The 17,142-nt window shown below is 40.3% G+C and overlaps 1 protein-coding gene across 1 annotated transcript; it reads right to left on the minus strand.

The window, feature by feature from the left end:
* Positions 1–1,727: 1,727 nt before the first annotated feature.
* On the minus strand, positions 1,728–16,678 carry LOC141002361 (kinesin heavy chain-like). The gene is made up of 27 exons (XM_073473665.1): positions 16,460–16,678; positions 16,002–16,004; positions 12,459–12,546; positions 11,410–11,483; positions 11,207–11,311; positions 9,851–9,899; positions 9,724–9,779; positions 9,527–9,614; positions 8,802–8,926; positions 8,584–8,688; positions 8,203–8,351; positions 7,808–7,956; positions 6,592–6,770; positions 6,440–6,508; positions 6,142–6,348; positions 5,778–5,924; positions 5,490–5,678; positions 4,923–5,040; positions 4,617–4,693; positions 4,184–4,293; positions 3,812–3,913; positions 3,574–3,634; positions 3,408–3,479; positions 3,178–3,282; positions 2,825–3,041; positions 2,362–2,538; positions 1,728–2,097 (listed from the first exon to the last, which is right to left on the minus strand). The coding sequence occupies exons 1-26, from the start codon at positions 16,592–16,594 to the stop codon at positions 2,369–2,371; spliced, it is 2,949 nt and encodes a 982-aa protein (XP_073329766.1). The 5' UTR covers positions 16,595–16,678; the 3' UTR covers positions 1,728–2,097; positions 2,362–2,368.
* Between the last annotated feature and the right edge of the window lie 464 nt (positions 16,679–17,142).

Below are 17,142 nucleotides of genomic sequence, written 5' to 3' on the forward strand. Positions count from 1 at the left end.
TATGCGTCAGTATCACTATTATTTCTTGCAAAATCACATCTGCATCTCTTAATACTGTAACATTTTATAAATTCTGACTAAAAGTCTCAACATTTTTCTCTTATAACAGATTTTATTTCCCATCAGTGGACATACAGTTAGACATTATTCTGTAAAACTTCATTTTAACGGTCCACAAATTTCAAAATTACCAACTAACATATGTCTATGCAATTTCTTTGATATCATCCCCAAATTACCAAAAAAATACCCTCAAATCTATTGAAAATTACCCCGATATGATTAAATTATAATATCCTGCTCTTTTCCAATAAGCATTTAATAAATAGCTGATATTTCTGCTCATCATGCCATCATACGTTTCAGCAGATCAGTCCAGCTTTGAAACAATTTTCCTAAATTTCCTGAAGTCCTAATTTTTTTATAGTTAGCCATAGGTTGCTAATCAAGTATGGGAAGTGTCAGAAAATTAGGAAAAAGCTTCAACAACTCACTTCGTTGCAGTACCCTGCTGAGGGGAAGCTGGACAGGAACTAGTTGAAAGTTTCGAGGAAACTTATTAAAGAAATTAGCAGTTATTAACCGACTATTGGAAAATAGCAGTACATTAGTGTTAAATAATATTGAAGGGGTTAATTTAAAAGATTTTTCTTGGTAATTACCACCTCCTTACTAAGACATTTCCACGTCACCCATTAGTTCTTCATGACATTACTTTAATTTTATTATTCCTAACTGTTCATGTATTTATTTTCCTGGTGGTAAACAGTTTCCAGATGATGAACTTTGTACATCGATGTGATGTAGGCCTGCATTTGTATGTTTTTTTAACTTTAACAGTGTAAACTGTAAAATGTTAAAAACATAATACTAAAAAAAGTGATGTAAACATTCATCAGAACATAGATGGAGTTCCCATATGATGTAGACTAACTGTGTCTCAGTCATACATGGACAGTTCTGTAGAGTTTTTACTGATACATAAATACTGTGGATGAAATACTATATATATACAATAATATTGTACATACAGCTGTGAGCACAAAACTCTGACGCCATCCTTATAAGCAACTATGTCACCATTAGTGAAAATTATGAGATATTATGTCAAAGTGAAAAGTGAGTTACTGACTCTAAATTTTAACTCAAAAAGATAAAAAAGTATTTCTGCTGGACGAGATGGCTGCCAAGCCAGAGACCACTGTTCAGACAGTGTTTCAACATTAGTTAGCAAGAAACCACTGGGTATTTTCCAGCTGTGTTTGTGGCGACAGAACCAGGGATTTTAAGTTTGTACATCATTGTTCATGTGAAACCACCGGATATTTCCCTACGCAAGTGGTTTATGTGCCTAAACCTAACAAGACTATAAGAACATCTGTGGCTTGCAAAAACATTCATTTCCAACAATTATTCTGGTGATTGATTTGAACTTTCAATTGCAGGAACCAGAAGAAAAAACAAACCTAAATCTAAATATTGCGCCATAAAAAGCTGTTAAGTTGACTCAGTATCTCATAATTTTGATTTCCCTGCAGGAGCCTGCTTACTTATTTGTATCATTCCTAATTCTTTATTGTCACAGTAATTATTATATTTTAATAATAATTAATAATAAATTAATATTAATAAATGTATTTTTTGAACATTTTGGTTTTCCATAACAACACATTTATCAACGTGGTAGCAAGATAACAGAGACACAACATTAGTCTACATTAAAGTCATTATCATCCAACTCCTGTTAACTTCAGATAGAAACCCAAAGTTAATTATTTAACTCATTCTTAACCTTTTTTAACACATTGAACTCATTATTTAACACTTTAAACTCTGAATGTATCCCGGCTAATGAACAGATTCGGAGCACCAGAGCTGACTGAGTTTCTGTCCGGATAAGAAAAGACAGAGTCAGGCAGTAACAGACTTAGAGGAGGGAAGAATGCACTTGTTGGCTGTTAAGGTGGAATGGCTTTTAAGGTGGAAAGTAGTAGAAACGAGGAGACTGGTTCCAGTAAAGGCAGAGTGGTGAGAGAAGGAGAGTTCAGAAATCCAAAGATCCACAGAAAAGGAAACTGATCCGGAGTCGTCTGCTGCCTGTGAAGACAGGAAGAAATAAAGCCTAATTCAAATGGTTACTGATGTGGTTGCTGTGTTATGGTTGATGACACAGTTGTTGTGGTTGATGACACAGTTGTTGATGTTGTGATTGATGTTATGGTTGTTGTGGTTGATTACATGGTTGATAATGTGGTTGGTGTTATAGCTATTGATGTGGCTGTGGTCTTGTTGCTGTGGTTGTTCATAAGGATGTTTTTGTTTGGTTGATGTCGTAGTTGTGTTGAGGTTGCTGTCACTCACCTTCAGCTTACTTGCTGAGGCTCTGATGGGGTTGTTGCTGCTGTGGCTGATGTGGTTGCTGCCGGAGGGAGTGATGACGGGGACTGGCCGTCGCGCCGCCTCCTCGAATGGTTGGTCTGACGGTTGGAGAGGAGGACGGGTGCTGATGGTGCTGATGTCCAGCTCTGATTGGCTTGGCTACACAGAAACATGTGAAAGGTGAGTCAGCTGTTGACTTCTTTCAACATCAGATCCTCAAAGTATCACAACAACTCATCTGGTGACCTCCTGAACTTCTTCCAGAGCCAGCATCACGACAAAAACTTATGCTCAGCAGATTGTACTGTAAAGTCCTGGTTCAATCCCTGCTCCTTAAAGAATTAATCCTTACATTTAAATCATCTTTTCTCTTGCACCCCCCTCAGGACAAACCCTGTGCTGGCAAGAAGATTTAACTCATCATCAGTAACGAACATTTCCTCACCTATCTGAGCAGAGTGAACTCTCCTGGAGACGTTCTTGGACCGGACAGCCTCTTTGATCCGGTCCACCTCCTGTTGGTAGCGTTTGCGGTCCCTCATGGCCGATGACTTGGCGTCCCTGAGGGCAGATTCCAGAGCTTTCACCCGCTCTGCTGTGGCCCGCAGACGCTTCTCCAGCTTGGGCAGCTCACAGCGAAGGTCAGCGTTGTCCCGCACCAGCTGGAGGACACAAAGGGTTAAATTTACTGCGGCTTTCCTGTGTGTCGTCACTTTTACCAGAAAGCAGCATAAACATAATGAAGACTGAACTTAAAGGAAGCAGCAAGGAAGGTTGTGGTAGGGTGTCATCACCGACCTGTTTGTGGACCTTGCTGAGCTGCTCCAGGTTGTTTTCTAAGAAGACGATCCTCTGTCTCTGAGCCAAACTGCCACCAGCCTCATCGCAGTCGTTCTCAAAACTCTGTTTAAAGTAGAAACAAGACAACTTCAACGATATTCATCTCCAAACCTACAAGCCGACACTTAACATCAATCGATCAGCTTCTGTCTGGACTGATCAGACCAACTGGCTGATGGTTTTCTTACATTCTTGACTCGAGTGCTGAGGTCCTCAATGAAGACTTTACGAAGATTGTGCAGCGTCTGAAGCTCTTTGGCCTGTTGAATGAAACAATAACTCAACTGATCGCAGATCTGTCACTGCTGCAGATGACGAAATGCAAATTCAGAAAAAAATAATAAAGTTACGTACCACGGTCTCCTCCAGACCCTTCAGGTCCTCTTTGGCTTGTTCCCTCTTCTCATTCAGGAACCTGATTCACACAAGCAGAGTCTGATTTTAATAATACGCTGATGACATGATCATTTCCACTCAGGATTTAAGTGTGAATAAAAAGTGATGGAAACAAACTGACTGGCTGAGGGAAATGTGAAGACGTTTGTTTAAAAGCAGCAGAGATGTCTGTTGAGTCTACAGTGAGCACACTTACATCAGTTTCTGAAGTTTCTGGCCTTTGTTCTGATCCTCAGCTCTCAGTTTGTCGTGGTCAGACTGAAGCTTCCTGTTCTCCAGCTGCAGAGCCTGATTCACACTGAAACAACAAAACATTTATTTACTCTTACTCAGTACTGCCACCACATTTGTACAGTTGTGCCCTCAGAGAAAAACTGAACTAAAGTATATTTACTTTCTGTTGACTAGTGTGACAGACCAACACTAGTTCATAACAACATGCCAAAATTAACACAATCACACACACACTTGTGTTTAATGAATAAAAGAAAACCAAAACCACACACAACAGCTGCAAACAAACCATAGTTCAGTGATCAGTTATTATAATCAATAATCTATAACCTACTCTTTGAGTTGGTCGACGTTTCTCTGCTTGTGTTCAATCTCGTCTCGGAGGCGACTCAGCTGTTTTTGATGAACCTCCCTGTGGTTCTCCATCTGTTCCTCCAGAGTTCTCTACAGAACACAAAGCAGGAACACAAAGTTTTGTATTTAAATATCTTCTATATGAAACTTCTAACATCAAACAACAGAAAACAAATGAAACAACAGAGGTCCGAAACTCGACCCCTGAGGAACACCACATTTAACATTTGAGTCTTTTTATGGGATTTGTTTACGATAAGACAAATACAGATAAACACTTAAACTTATAATGTGAGGGAGCTGCAGAGGGTCTGTAGAGGGTTGAGCATGTGATCAAACTTTTACTGTTTTATCTTTAGAAGAACTCGACAGTTTCACTCCACAATGTGACAACATGATCGGATCATTTTTACCTTCATCTCAACCGCATCCTTCAGTCGGCTCATGTGCTCCTTCTCTTTGTCCATCACATTCACCTCCTGCATTTGACCTGAACACACACACACACACACACACACACACACACACACACACACACACACACACACACACACACACAATTTTAATTGAATTTTCTTTTTAGAATTTTTCCCAAAATTTAATGACATAAAAAAAAAGACAGTTTCTGCCCCTTATCTGTTGAACTGTTTGATATTAAACGACAGCTACCAGCCAATCAGAGAGCAGTGTTTCCTGTAACCACGGTGACATAGTCTGACCTTGAGCATGGAGTTTGGCGACCTCCTCCATCAGCGAGTCCTGACTCTCCTCCAGCTTCCTCTTCTTCTGCTCCACCTTCATCAGGTCGTCTGTCAGAGACACAATCTTCGCCTGGTGCTGCGACATCAAGCACAGGACGGTTATTTAGCATTAAAAAAAAGATAATAATAACAACAATAATAACAATAATAATAATAATAACAACAAACACAGTCAGGACAAACAACAAAACACACTGATAATAATATTAATAGCAATAATATTAGTAGTACATGGCAACAAAGGTTTACATTAATGGATCTTACTTCTAGTTGTTAGATAATCACGCTGTAAGTTTAAGGACAATAGTTCCCATCATGCTTTGGGGAATGTAAACAGGAAGTATAGTGATGCTAGCTGTGAGTCCCATTTTTATAGCGTATATATATATATATTTCTTTATATTTATATTTAGTTCTTAACCCCATGAAACCTCCCAACTTTAAACCTGCAGATAAATCCTGCAACCCACTGATTTATACTTTACATAAAGTTAACCTCTGAATTTCTCCATTTTAATCAGATACCTGTGAGACGAGCAGCTGACAGGTGTTGAGCTCCTTCTCGCTGGCCTCCATCCTGCCGAGGTTCTCCGTCAGGTTGATCTCCAGCTGTTTGCTGCGGTTCACCAGAGATTTGACCTCCGACTTCATCTTACTGACATAGAGACGAGCTGTGGTGAACTCCTCCTCCATCACTCCGCTCGTCTCCATCATCTAAAGAGAGAAAGTGAGGCATAGTGACATCACAGCAGGCTTTTGAGTATCAGTCGGAGGAATGTAAACAGTGGAGTTGTTGAAGAGTTTGAGTCTTACAGCTTTGAGGTCGGTGACACCGAGGACACCTCCGATCTCACTGAGGTCTCTGAGCAGCAGACTGAGGATCTCTGCTGACCTCTTCTTATGATGAGAACTGATCTCCTGCAGGGTGGAAAACTCCCTCTGAACTGTTTCCAGACTCACCTGGAACCAAAAGACAAGAAGAGCTGATCTCTAAAACTGACGCAGCGCAGACATAGAAAGAGAAACCTAACATCGCAGCATCCTTTCATCCTGATGCCCCACCATCCTAATGTCCCACCATCCTACAAACTACCATCCTAACGTCCCACCATCCTACAAACTACCATCCTACAAACTACCATCCTACCATCTTGACCCTGGTTTCTTTAAGACTCACAGTTTTGCGTGCCAGCTCCTCGTTCAGCTGGTCGTTGCAGCGGTTCTTGTTCTCCACCTCTTGGCTCTTGTGGTCGTAGTTGACGGCGAGCTCCTCCAGCGCCTGCAGCACCTCCTTCACCTCCTCTTTGGCGGAGTCGCTGTCCCTCTGCAGACGTGACAGCTCGTCCTGTACACGCTCGTAGTCCTGACGGCTCGACACCAGCAGCTGGATGAAGAGGTGGAGGGATGAGCGTTACATTGATACACGGTCAGGTTTCGCAGTAAGGTGGAGGCTGTAACACTCAGGTGAGACTCACCTCATCCTGATCGATCAGCTGCTGTTTGAGTTTCTCGGCCGTCTGACTGTGATGATTGATCTCCTCATCCTGAAACATGAGTCAGCAGATTTTTAATGTTTCACTGCCTCAAACAGAACCAAGCAGTCTGGGCTGGTGCAGGTGAGACTCACCTTGTCGTCCAGCTGATGGTACAGGTCGGTGATGAGCGTCTCGTACTGCGTCTTCTCTCCATCTGACAGAGGGACAGGGGGCGGGGCCAAGCTGTCAATCACCACCGTCGTCTCGTTGCTGCTGCTGCCACCTTTCTTGTTTCTGCCGCTCAGCTGCTCCTCCACAGGTACAGACTCACCTGGAAGAGTTAAAAAAGGCTCAACTTTATGCAGAATACTCTGTCCACAGGGAGGAGGGTGACATCATCTCGTCTGCAACACATCAAACCACTACAAGCTTTAACTGTAACTCATTTCCTGAACCCAATGAAAACAGGCTCAATCGGTATCACACAAAGATAGAAAACCTGAAGTCAAACACAGTAAAGATATCTATGAAATAAAAGAACTGAATGAGCACAACAATTTAGCCGTATTAAAAAAAATAATTAATATATGTTCATGTGAGTATTATCTAGTGTCAGGCACCAAGTGTTTTAACTGTTATGGGTGTGCACGCTGCGTTAAACCTTTGTTGCAAGTAGCTGGTGATTACCAAGCAAAATATTTGATATCAGCCAGAAAGTAGTTGGAAAAGAAGCAACAACAACTCTTCAATTTCGTGGCCTGTTGAGGGGAAGTTGGACAGAAACTAACTGGAAAATAAAATGGCATGTTCAGCAGAAGTTAAGCAGAAACCAGTTAGAAGTTTCCAGGAAATGTATCACAGAAATGACCACATATTTATTAACTACCTGATGTAAAATAGAAGAATATTATTATCAAATAATATTATTATTTCAATACATTTTGAGGTAATTATTGTGGTAATTTGGGAGTAATTTCAAATATGTTAACTGGTAATTAACACCCAGTTACCAGGAAATGTGCAGACCTGTAAAATTAAGTGTTACCAAAATATACAGTCTTAATATCTTAAAATTTAATAAGATCTATGGACCAAATAACTTGTAGATGTGATGAAACTACATTAACACAACACAGAATCAACATTTGACTGTAAACATTCAGCAACAACTATTTAAATGAACACATGTTGTAAATGATCCCAAGGGTTTTCTTGGATGTTCAGGATGAATTTTCACCCAATCCAGTGAAAAATAATCAGTTGGTGAGGCTGAGAAACGAATACAATAACTAAAACAAAGACATTTAGTTCAGGATTTTGCAATGTTCCATTAATTAGACTGAAGTTTTGTACTTGTACTTTGTTTACCTTTCCTCCAGCGTTTCAGCTCGTTCTCCAGTTTCTGTATCACGACGTTCAGACTCCGGTTCTTCTCTTTCTCCTTCTCGTACTTCTTCTTCCACTCCTCAGCCGTCAGCTCCAGGTTCACTGACACTGTGTTCTTTATGGTTTTAGCTCTAAAACAGACACAGGAAGTGGTTTTCACAAACACTCAGAGATACTCCGACAGTAAACAAATGTCTGATCCTCAAGATTATTTCTTTTCTTTTGTACAAGTGCACATTTTGTCCTGTTGGTGGCACCAGAGGAGACATCAGAGGCTGCTCAGCATTATTCTGAATCATCCTCTGAATGAATGAACTGCTTTGTAGCTGTTGAGACGTCTGGTTGTGGACTGGACTGATTTGAACACGAGACAGTACCTCTGTCCGAACATGAGGGTGGACTTGGTTTCAGCCTCGTTGTAAACAGACGGAGAGCAGCAGATGATGATGGTGGTTCGACAGTTTCCTCCCAGAGAGTCCTGCAGGATCCGAGTCATCTTACTGTCTCTGTACGGGACGTGGGTTTTCTACAAACAAGCAACAAATAAGAAACAACGACAACAAGTGATTTCACTAAAAGTTTCATCAATGACGTTTCACAAGAATTTATTTTAAAAGAGGCAACAAGTTTAGTCTGAACGAATGAAACTGAGTTCTAAATATTTCAGCTTTTTATTAGACATGTCACGTTAGCTAGCATGAGGTGAGCTGGTGCTGTGTTAGCTAACGTTATCATGCAGACATGAAGGTCAGACTCACCGTTCCTTCGCTCAGAGCAGCGATGACGTTGCCGAGAGCAGACAGAGACTTGTTGATGTTCTTGGCTTCGTCCAACACGGCGCCTTCTGCTCCCGTTTTACTCACCTGAACAAAGAAATCATCATCATCATCATCATCAAGATATTAGTAAAATCACAACATTATAAAAACTGCTGTGTTATGATGTGATGGATGATGAGCTGGTGGAGCAGTGTGACCTTCTCGCTGCCTGCCAGGTCCACCAGGTAAAGTTTCCCTGATAGCTTCGTCTCGGTCTCCACGTTCTCCTGCTTGATGTTGATCAGAAAGATGCTGTGACTGCGAGAGCTGTGCTCGTTCATGTCTGCAGGAAACAACAATAGAGATACATCTTAATACTCTAAATACAGGACGACCACAGGAGAGAAACACTCGCTAATACTCGAGTCAGAGACAACAGGCTGCAGTTCATCACAGCTGCAACATGAAGAAACAGCATGCTGATGATGATGAAGAAGCTGAACAGTTTGTCCTGAGGAGGGCGCTGCAGGAAACATCATGGAGTCAGTGAAATGTGAAGACGTCATCCTTTCAGTTACAATCTGTCCCGGATGAAGCAGCAGCAGCAGGAGTGTTAGTGGTCGCAGTGGAGGCACTTTCAACATGGTAGCAGTGTTTGTAGTGGTAGTACTCACATCAGAAGTAGTAAAGGTACTATTTTTAGCAGTAGTAGCAGTAGAAGTGGTATTAGTAAAGGCAGTTTCGACATAGTAGTGGTAATATTTGCAGTAGCAGTAGTAGTAGAAGTATTAAAGGTAGTTTCAACAGTTGTAATAGTAGAGTTGTAGTCATATTTGTTGTAGTAGTAGAGGTAGTTTAAAAAATTGCAGAAGTATTCATAGTAGTAGTAATACAGTAGTATTAGTAGTATTACAGCAGTAGTATTACAGTAGTATATACTCACTGGTGACGGCGACGTGTCTGTTGGCCTTCCCCTCGTCGATGACGTCCATCACTTCATCAGGACTGGAAACAAAACGCTCCGTGCAACCCTGAGGAACAGGAAGTACACATTCACAGTATTGTTACTGCAGTACTAATGATACTGCAGTACTGGCACTTGTCAGTGTATTAAATATTAAAGTTAGTAGTAGTGGTTACCTTGACAAAAGGAACCCTGTTTTTGTCCTCGTGAACGGCCAGGTTCGTCTTTGACACTGAAACATGAGTCACAGTCAGCAGGTTCATCAACAGCTCGTTCATGTTCATATGTTAAATAAATCTTTACCATCCAGCAAGTCTCTGATTTTATCCAGGTAGATTTCAAAATAAGAGACCTGCAGAGAAAAACAGACATGTTTCATTATGTAGTAAAACAAGACAGTGATATTTAAATACTGTATATTACTAAAATATATTACTGTAATATGTAATATTTTCTCCTTCAGAGACAAACAAGATATGAGATGAATGTTTTTACAGACTGAGGAGACAAACAGGACCAGTAACCAGACTTCATGTGTAAGTGATGATTCACTCACTGAAATACTGAAATGTTTTAATTAAATCATTTAATGATTTAATTTCTGTGTCTGTGATGTGTATGAGTTTTTTATCAAAATATATGTTGATATAATTTCATGTTATTTTGGAAACACTAGTTGACATCTTACACAACAATTAAACACAAATTCTCAACAGTCTATTTTTGTTAGTTTTCTTAGGTTATGTTCATAAATGTAAACAAACCGGTAAAGAGACAAATTCACAGGTCAAACAGAACTTTAACCTCATTTGTTTTTCAGGCTTCTGTGAATAAATATGAGAATTTATTTTTGTATTTGTTGTTGTGTTTATATTTGCTGTTTGTTTGTGTCAGTAGAGACGACACAGCTGATACAAAGTGTATGTGTGCTGGTGAACAGTGAACATATGGAGAGCAGGTGGGTCAGTGAACGCCTCGCTGGTTTCTCTGCAGGACGTCTGATCTCAGAACAGATTTAACTCTTCAGATACAGATTTTAACGAGTGTTTGGTTTTGTTCTTTAATGTCTGTTTATAGTGTCGTTTTGCTTTTAAATGATGTTAAATATCGTTAGTTCCATTAAAGGTGAAATATAAACAAAATGTATTATTATTATTTACTGAGGATGACACAACTTAAGGAAGCTACAGTGTCCCTGAGGTCCAAAAAGCTGCCATATGACATGAAAACATACAATCATTATATCTAATTATTTTATATTATATTTAGGTTTTTAAACGTTTTATTGTGATGTCATGTGTTTTGAGTCAGAGTTTATTTATATATCATATGTTATTTATGTTCATATTAACTTATTTTTTATCACTGTAGCACCTTTCATGGAGGTTATTGAAGCTCAAAGTGACTTTCAGCTGAAGGACAAACAAGGCAGCAGAAAACAATGAGGTCATAAAAATGAAAATAAATTTACATTTACAAAAATTAAAATAAAAAAATGCTAAAACAGTCATAAAGAATTCAGAAACATAAAATTAAAGACAACGTGAAACAAAGAAATGAACAAAAACAGAGTGTTTAAATAAATTAAATCTTTTCTGGTTTCAGTTTGATCCTCGCGGCTCCTGATGATGTCATCAGTGTTAACGATGACATCATCACCTTGATGTGAAACTCCAGGTTCTCGTCCATGGAGTAAATGTGGTCGAAGATGTCTCTGGAGATACGAGGGATGATTCCCATCAGCTGAGGGTCGTGCAGGTTCCCCTGGAGACCACGAATCACACAGAAACATTAAGACACAGAACGAGAGACGCACGACTCGCGAAGAAGAAACTGATCTGAGATCTGAGAACCAGACCGACCTCCATGGTGTGAGTCTTTCCTGACGACGTCTGACCGTAAGCAAAGATGGTCCCGTTGTATCCTCCCAACACATCTGGAACAAACACACAACACGCATCACACAACACACACACACACACACACACACACACACACACACACACACACACACACACACACACACACACACACGCAAACAGTTCCACATTGTTTGTGTACACATTTCTTCATAACTATCATTTTCTTACAGACTTGGACACAATAAACATGCTGGATAAACAATAAACACAAACAATAAACATGCTGGATAATCCATCAAGAAAAACAACAACCATGATGAATAAACATAAAAGATAAACAACAAAAAACAAACATACTGGACAAACCATAAACATGAGGAATAAACAAAACACCAAACATGGTGGATAAACAAACTAATAAACAAACATACTGGATAAACAATAAACATAAACCATAAACATGATGAATAAACATACACAACAAATGTGGTGGTTAATCAAACATAAACATGTTGGATAAAGATATAACACGATGAATAAACAACTTAAACAATAAACATGATGAACAAACAATAAAAATAAGAATGACCATGACCTGAATGACTGAGAACCTTCGTCAACAATAAACATAAACAACAAAAATGATGAAGAATAAAATAAACAACAAACACGATGAATAAACAATAAAATAAACATCAAACACGATGAATAAACAATAAAATAAACAACAAACACGATGAATAAACAATAAAATAAACAACAAACATGATGAATAAACAATAAAATAAACAACAAACACGATGAATAAACAATAAAATAAACAACAAACACAATGAATAAACAATAAAATAAACAACAAACACGATGAATAAACAATAAAATAAACAACAAACACGATGAATAAAGAATAAAATAAACAACAAACACAATGAATAAAGAATAAAATGAATAAACAGCTGATAACCAACATGTACTTTAAAGCGTATGAATATAAACAGTATAGTTCTGATGCATGTTGATATAAAAGGCTGATCATCAGGTGAACTGACCTTTAACGATCTGTCTGGCGCAGGTGTCGTACACCTGAACCTGTTCAGAGTTTGGAGGGAGGACTCGGTCGAACACGTACGGCTTCCCCTGAAACACAGGAAACGCACCGTCAAAATAAAACCTGGGGGCGACATCCTGCTGCTGCAGACTCCAAACATGAGGAGGAAACGTCTGATCATTCAAAACCCCAAACGATGATGTTCAGGAGAGGCCGACTGCAGACTGAAACCTTCAACCTCCTGTGATTTAAACAAATACACAGTTGAGAGCGAATCCTCTCACAGGTAAACAGACCAGATTATAGTTTCATTTCCTACATTTTCAAACATTCATCCAAGAACTAAAGATTTGTTTGTACGTTTTCATTTTTCTACTCGTAGCCGAGTCTGAGCTGAAATTAAACATTCATGTTGTTCAGCAGCTTCTTCTCTCCTCACTGACCTGCTGACATTTAACTGCTCTGAGGACGGTTTGATGGTTTTATCAGCGTCCACACACACACAGACGTTCAGATTCACTCACTGAATATTCAAATGTCAGTGGAATAATAACCGCTTTAGTTTTATTACTTTCATCATGGCTCAGTTTATTTCCTCAGAGTCCAGAACACAGATCACCTTCACAAGTCTGTGCAAAAAACAACAACATTCAGTTTATTCTTGAATGTGTCAAAGAAAAAGCAGCAAAGATGCACATCTGCAGAGCTGAAACCAGATCAATAAAGTCTCACTGAATACAGCTGATTATTCATTATTGATTCTATTGTCATTGTTATTGATCGGTGCAGCTCCACAGCAGGTCATCAGATGGTTACCAGGAACGCTGATTTTTAAAATATCTTTACTCTGATCTGCAATTAATTAAAACAAAAACTAATTTTACCTCTCAGGACTTGTAGTTAAATGAAGAGGCGGAGTCTGTTTGTCTGTTATTGATTAGTCATGAATAAAACTGTTGGATTAATCGATTTTATCGATTTAAATGTTTGATTGTCTGACCAACAGTCCAAAAGGTAAAACGATTGTTCACTGAGATAGAAATTAAAACATCTGACTAATGACTATGGTGATTGATTGATTTGTGATTGATTGATTTAGAAGAGTAACTAACAGACTACTTTTCTGTTTTTATATAAAGTACTGATCTACACCAATTGTTTGATCTGTTTCATGAAACAGGCACAGAAACATCAACACTTGTTGTTATTTTTATTAAACGATCGTCTGATGGTTCCTCTGATTCTGGCCAGTGACTTGATAAGATGCCTGTCGTCATGGTAACTGCATCCCACCAGGAGAGGACTGAACGAATCAGAGGGAAGAAAGATGATTGCTGCTCAGTAATGCAGACACACACACACACACACACACACACACACACACACACACACACACACACACACACACACACACACACACACACACGATTGCATTTAAAGGCAGATTTCAAACCAGGGTCAAAAAATCTCTCATCAAGATGACAATCTGAGAAATTGTGCATAGATGTATAGATAAATGTATAGATGTTTAGCTTCTACATCACACACAAATGTAATCATATAAATAAAGAGTATGAACAGACAGATAAGAAACGTAAACAGTGATGAAGTGATCGTCTGAGCAAACTGAGGTAGTTTAGCTGTAGAATAAACTAATACTGTTGAAATGTTAGAAAACTGCTTTTCTGTCTGTAATCTGCTCTGACATAGACTAAACGCTCCATCTCTGACAAGCTGACGTTTAAAGAGTTCAACAAAAATCCTGTTTTAGAGACACGATCTGAAATCTACCATCACTGCATCGACCAGGACATCCAAATCTGTCATGTTTTAGCAACAGCTGCTGAGAATTTACAGCAAAACAATTTACTGCACTGAGGGATGAATTTTTTATGATTTACCAAGAAACAGAAGAAGAAGCAGAAGCAGACGAAGAGGAAGAAACAGAAGAAGGTGTGAGGTCACAGCCGGGTCGGTAAACATATTTCTGCTCTGCTGTCAGTCACATGATGTCTGACGGCCTTCAGCCTTCACTGCATGGAGACAGGATATTTCCCATGAGACTTTGCAGCAGCTCCATGAATAAAACCTCGTCTGTGATCTGCAGCTTCAGTCGGGAGAGAAAACCTGAACTCTCCTGGATTATCTGAGACGAGAATATGAAACTGAAGCGCTCAACTGTTTATTCTACGATCACATCAGCTGACTCATTTATATGATTTCTATCAGATGTGAGGAGATAAATAATAGACACATAATTCATGTTTTATTAATGTTTTCTCTGGTTGTCCCTAATTTGACCCTCAAAGTGCTTTTGTCCTTTAATCGAGTGGAAATTGAAGGGTGGCTTCAGTGTTCACTTAAAGATTCTGTACAAAACAACCTGAACTGATCCAGATTTGATGTGAAGAGACAAATGTGTTTGTGTCAGCAGCTAATGAAAGTCTGATTCAAGAAGAACTTGAGCCCTTAATGTTTTTAAAGACGGATTACAAAATCAACCAATCAACAGCTCTTGATTCAGAGTAAATGAAGGATTATTAGTTCTCGTTTGTTGGTTTCAGTTTGGTCTTTTTGTCGTGAAGCTTTTCTAAACTCTTACAGTCGAGTCTGTAACAGAAACATCACACAGAAATATTCCAGCTTCTTAAATCGACCCTGAAACCTGAAGATACAAACCAGAGTCTGCTTCTGTCTCATTAAAGAGACGGAGCGAAGACAAACAGACTGAACTCTCCTCGTTATATTGACATCACAGAGCCGCTTCGTTATATTTGAACTGGAGACGGACGAGGACGGAAACTGGGACAGAGTCACGTGACCTTTACATTAATGTATTTTATATGAGGAGGCATCGGTGCACATGTTGGGACTCGGATGTCAAAATGTAAGTGAGTAAACTGCCGAGTCACGACGAGGCCAAAAAATGCTGCACTTGAACGCATCACAAAGACAACAGCCGACGGTCAACAAGCTCGTATGTTCTGCGCCCGCGTGAGAGGAAATACCTCTCCAGACCACCAGGTGGCGGTGACCGTTGCTCCCTGTTCGTTTACCTTTTTGTTACGTTTCCCCTGGTGACCCTTCATTTAATCAACAACACTATGAATTGTGGGTAATTCCCTCAAAGTCTGAAGAAACACAAGTTGGATGTTTCAACTCGGAGACTCGTTCACGTGAATTCTCCCTCAGGTTGGAACAACGACTCAGAACATCTGAGAGCGTTTTGGTTTCACGAGTATGACGCTGAAACACGTGGACGAAAGTTTACCAAAGTCAAGAGTTGTATCGTCAGCGTATCGTTTCCTTTCCTCCTCCTGCTCTCTACATGGTGTTCAATTAAAAACACAAACTTCTCTTTGGCGTCCATGTTGCTCCACGTTCTGACGTGAGGCACATGAACACACCGCAGTCACAAGATCGATCTCCCAACTCTGGAATTGGGTCCATCTGAGGAGACCGTGAACGCAGCACGAGACCTGGCAACCTCAAAATGTGAGTGTTGGGTGGATGATGGGGCTGAAGTATGAACCCTGAGGGACACCTGCTGACAGCACTGCACCTTTAAAGGGTTTAATCAATAATTCAATCTGTATTTTTATCATTTTCTCCTACAGATAGAGAGACGATGAATTAAGATTATTAATACGTGAAACACAGTTTATAAAGAAGATGAAAATAATAAATAATGTCTGTCAGCTGAGCTGCAGGGAAAAGATTTTAAATGAAGTTATTAATATAAATAATTCATTAATTATCAGTGTTTCACAGGTGAAATCAGAAGTATTGATCAGCCGGATGACTGCAGCAGCTTCCGGTGCGTTGACTCAGGTTTCTTTTGTTGCAGACACACACACACACACACACACACACACACACACACACACACACACACACACACGCGCGCGCGCGCGCACACACACACACACACACACACGGACAGACAGACAGACGGAGGGAGGGTGTGCCGGTACCACCGGGTCTCCCTCCGGCCGGACTCACCGCCACCACCACGGTGTCCTCTCCGTTGAATTTGGGGATGAATTTGTCTCCGCGGCTTCGCTCCGCGTTGTTCAGCGGCCTGAAGCGACACATCACCTTCACCCCGCACACCCCGCACTCCGCCGCGTCCGTCATCACGCACACCGTCCGCCTGTAAACACCGAGACCGAAAACAAAGACCCAGAGAGCAGAGACGGAACCGGGTCAGACGGCCGGCAGCTTCGGTCCACGCCGGAATCACTGGTCCTCCGCCGCCTGCGCGCTCAGCTGTGCGGGGAAGGTCTGAGCCGCGCACCGCCTCTTCAGCAGGCGCACTGATGCTGGACACGCCCCCTCTCACAGGTCCGCCCCCCCCCGCCGAGCCGCACGGAACTCTGGGACATGGAGTCCGTCCTGTCGCCATGGAGACGACCTGACCGATTAGTTCATCCAGGGGACAGTTTATATGACACATGAAGAGAAGAGAAGACAAACATCACAGAGACATTTCAATCTGACGTTGTGTCGTCAGACCGGTTTGATTCTGAGACTTTATGGATGAATTAGACTTTTAATGGACACACCAACATGTTGTCTCCATATTTAAACTGTATAAAATCTGTCATTATGTCCACATTTAGGATATATTGAATTTAATATCTCAAGATTTAAACTGTATAGACTTGTCGTTATCATCATGTTGG

This window comes from Pagrus major, chromosome 9, assembly GCF_040436345.1.
Source record: "Pagrus major chromosome 9, Pma_NU_1.0".
NCBI lineage: Eukaryota > Metazoa > Chordata > Actinopteri > Spariformes > Sparidae > Pagrus > Pagrus major.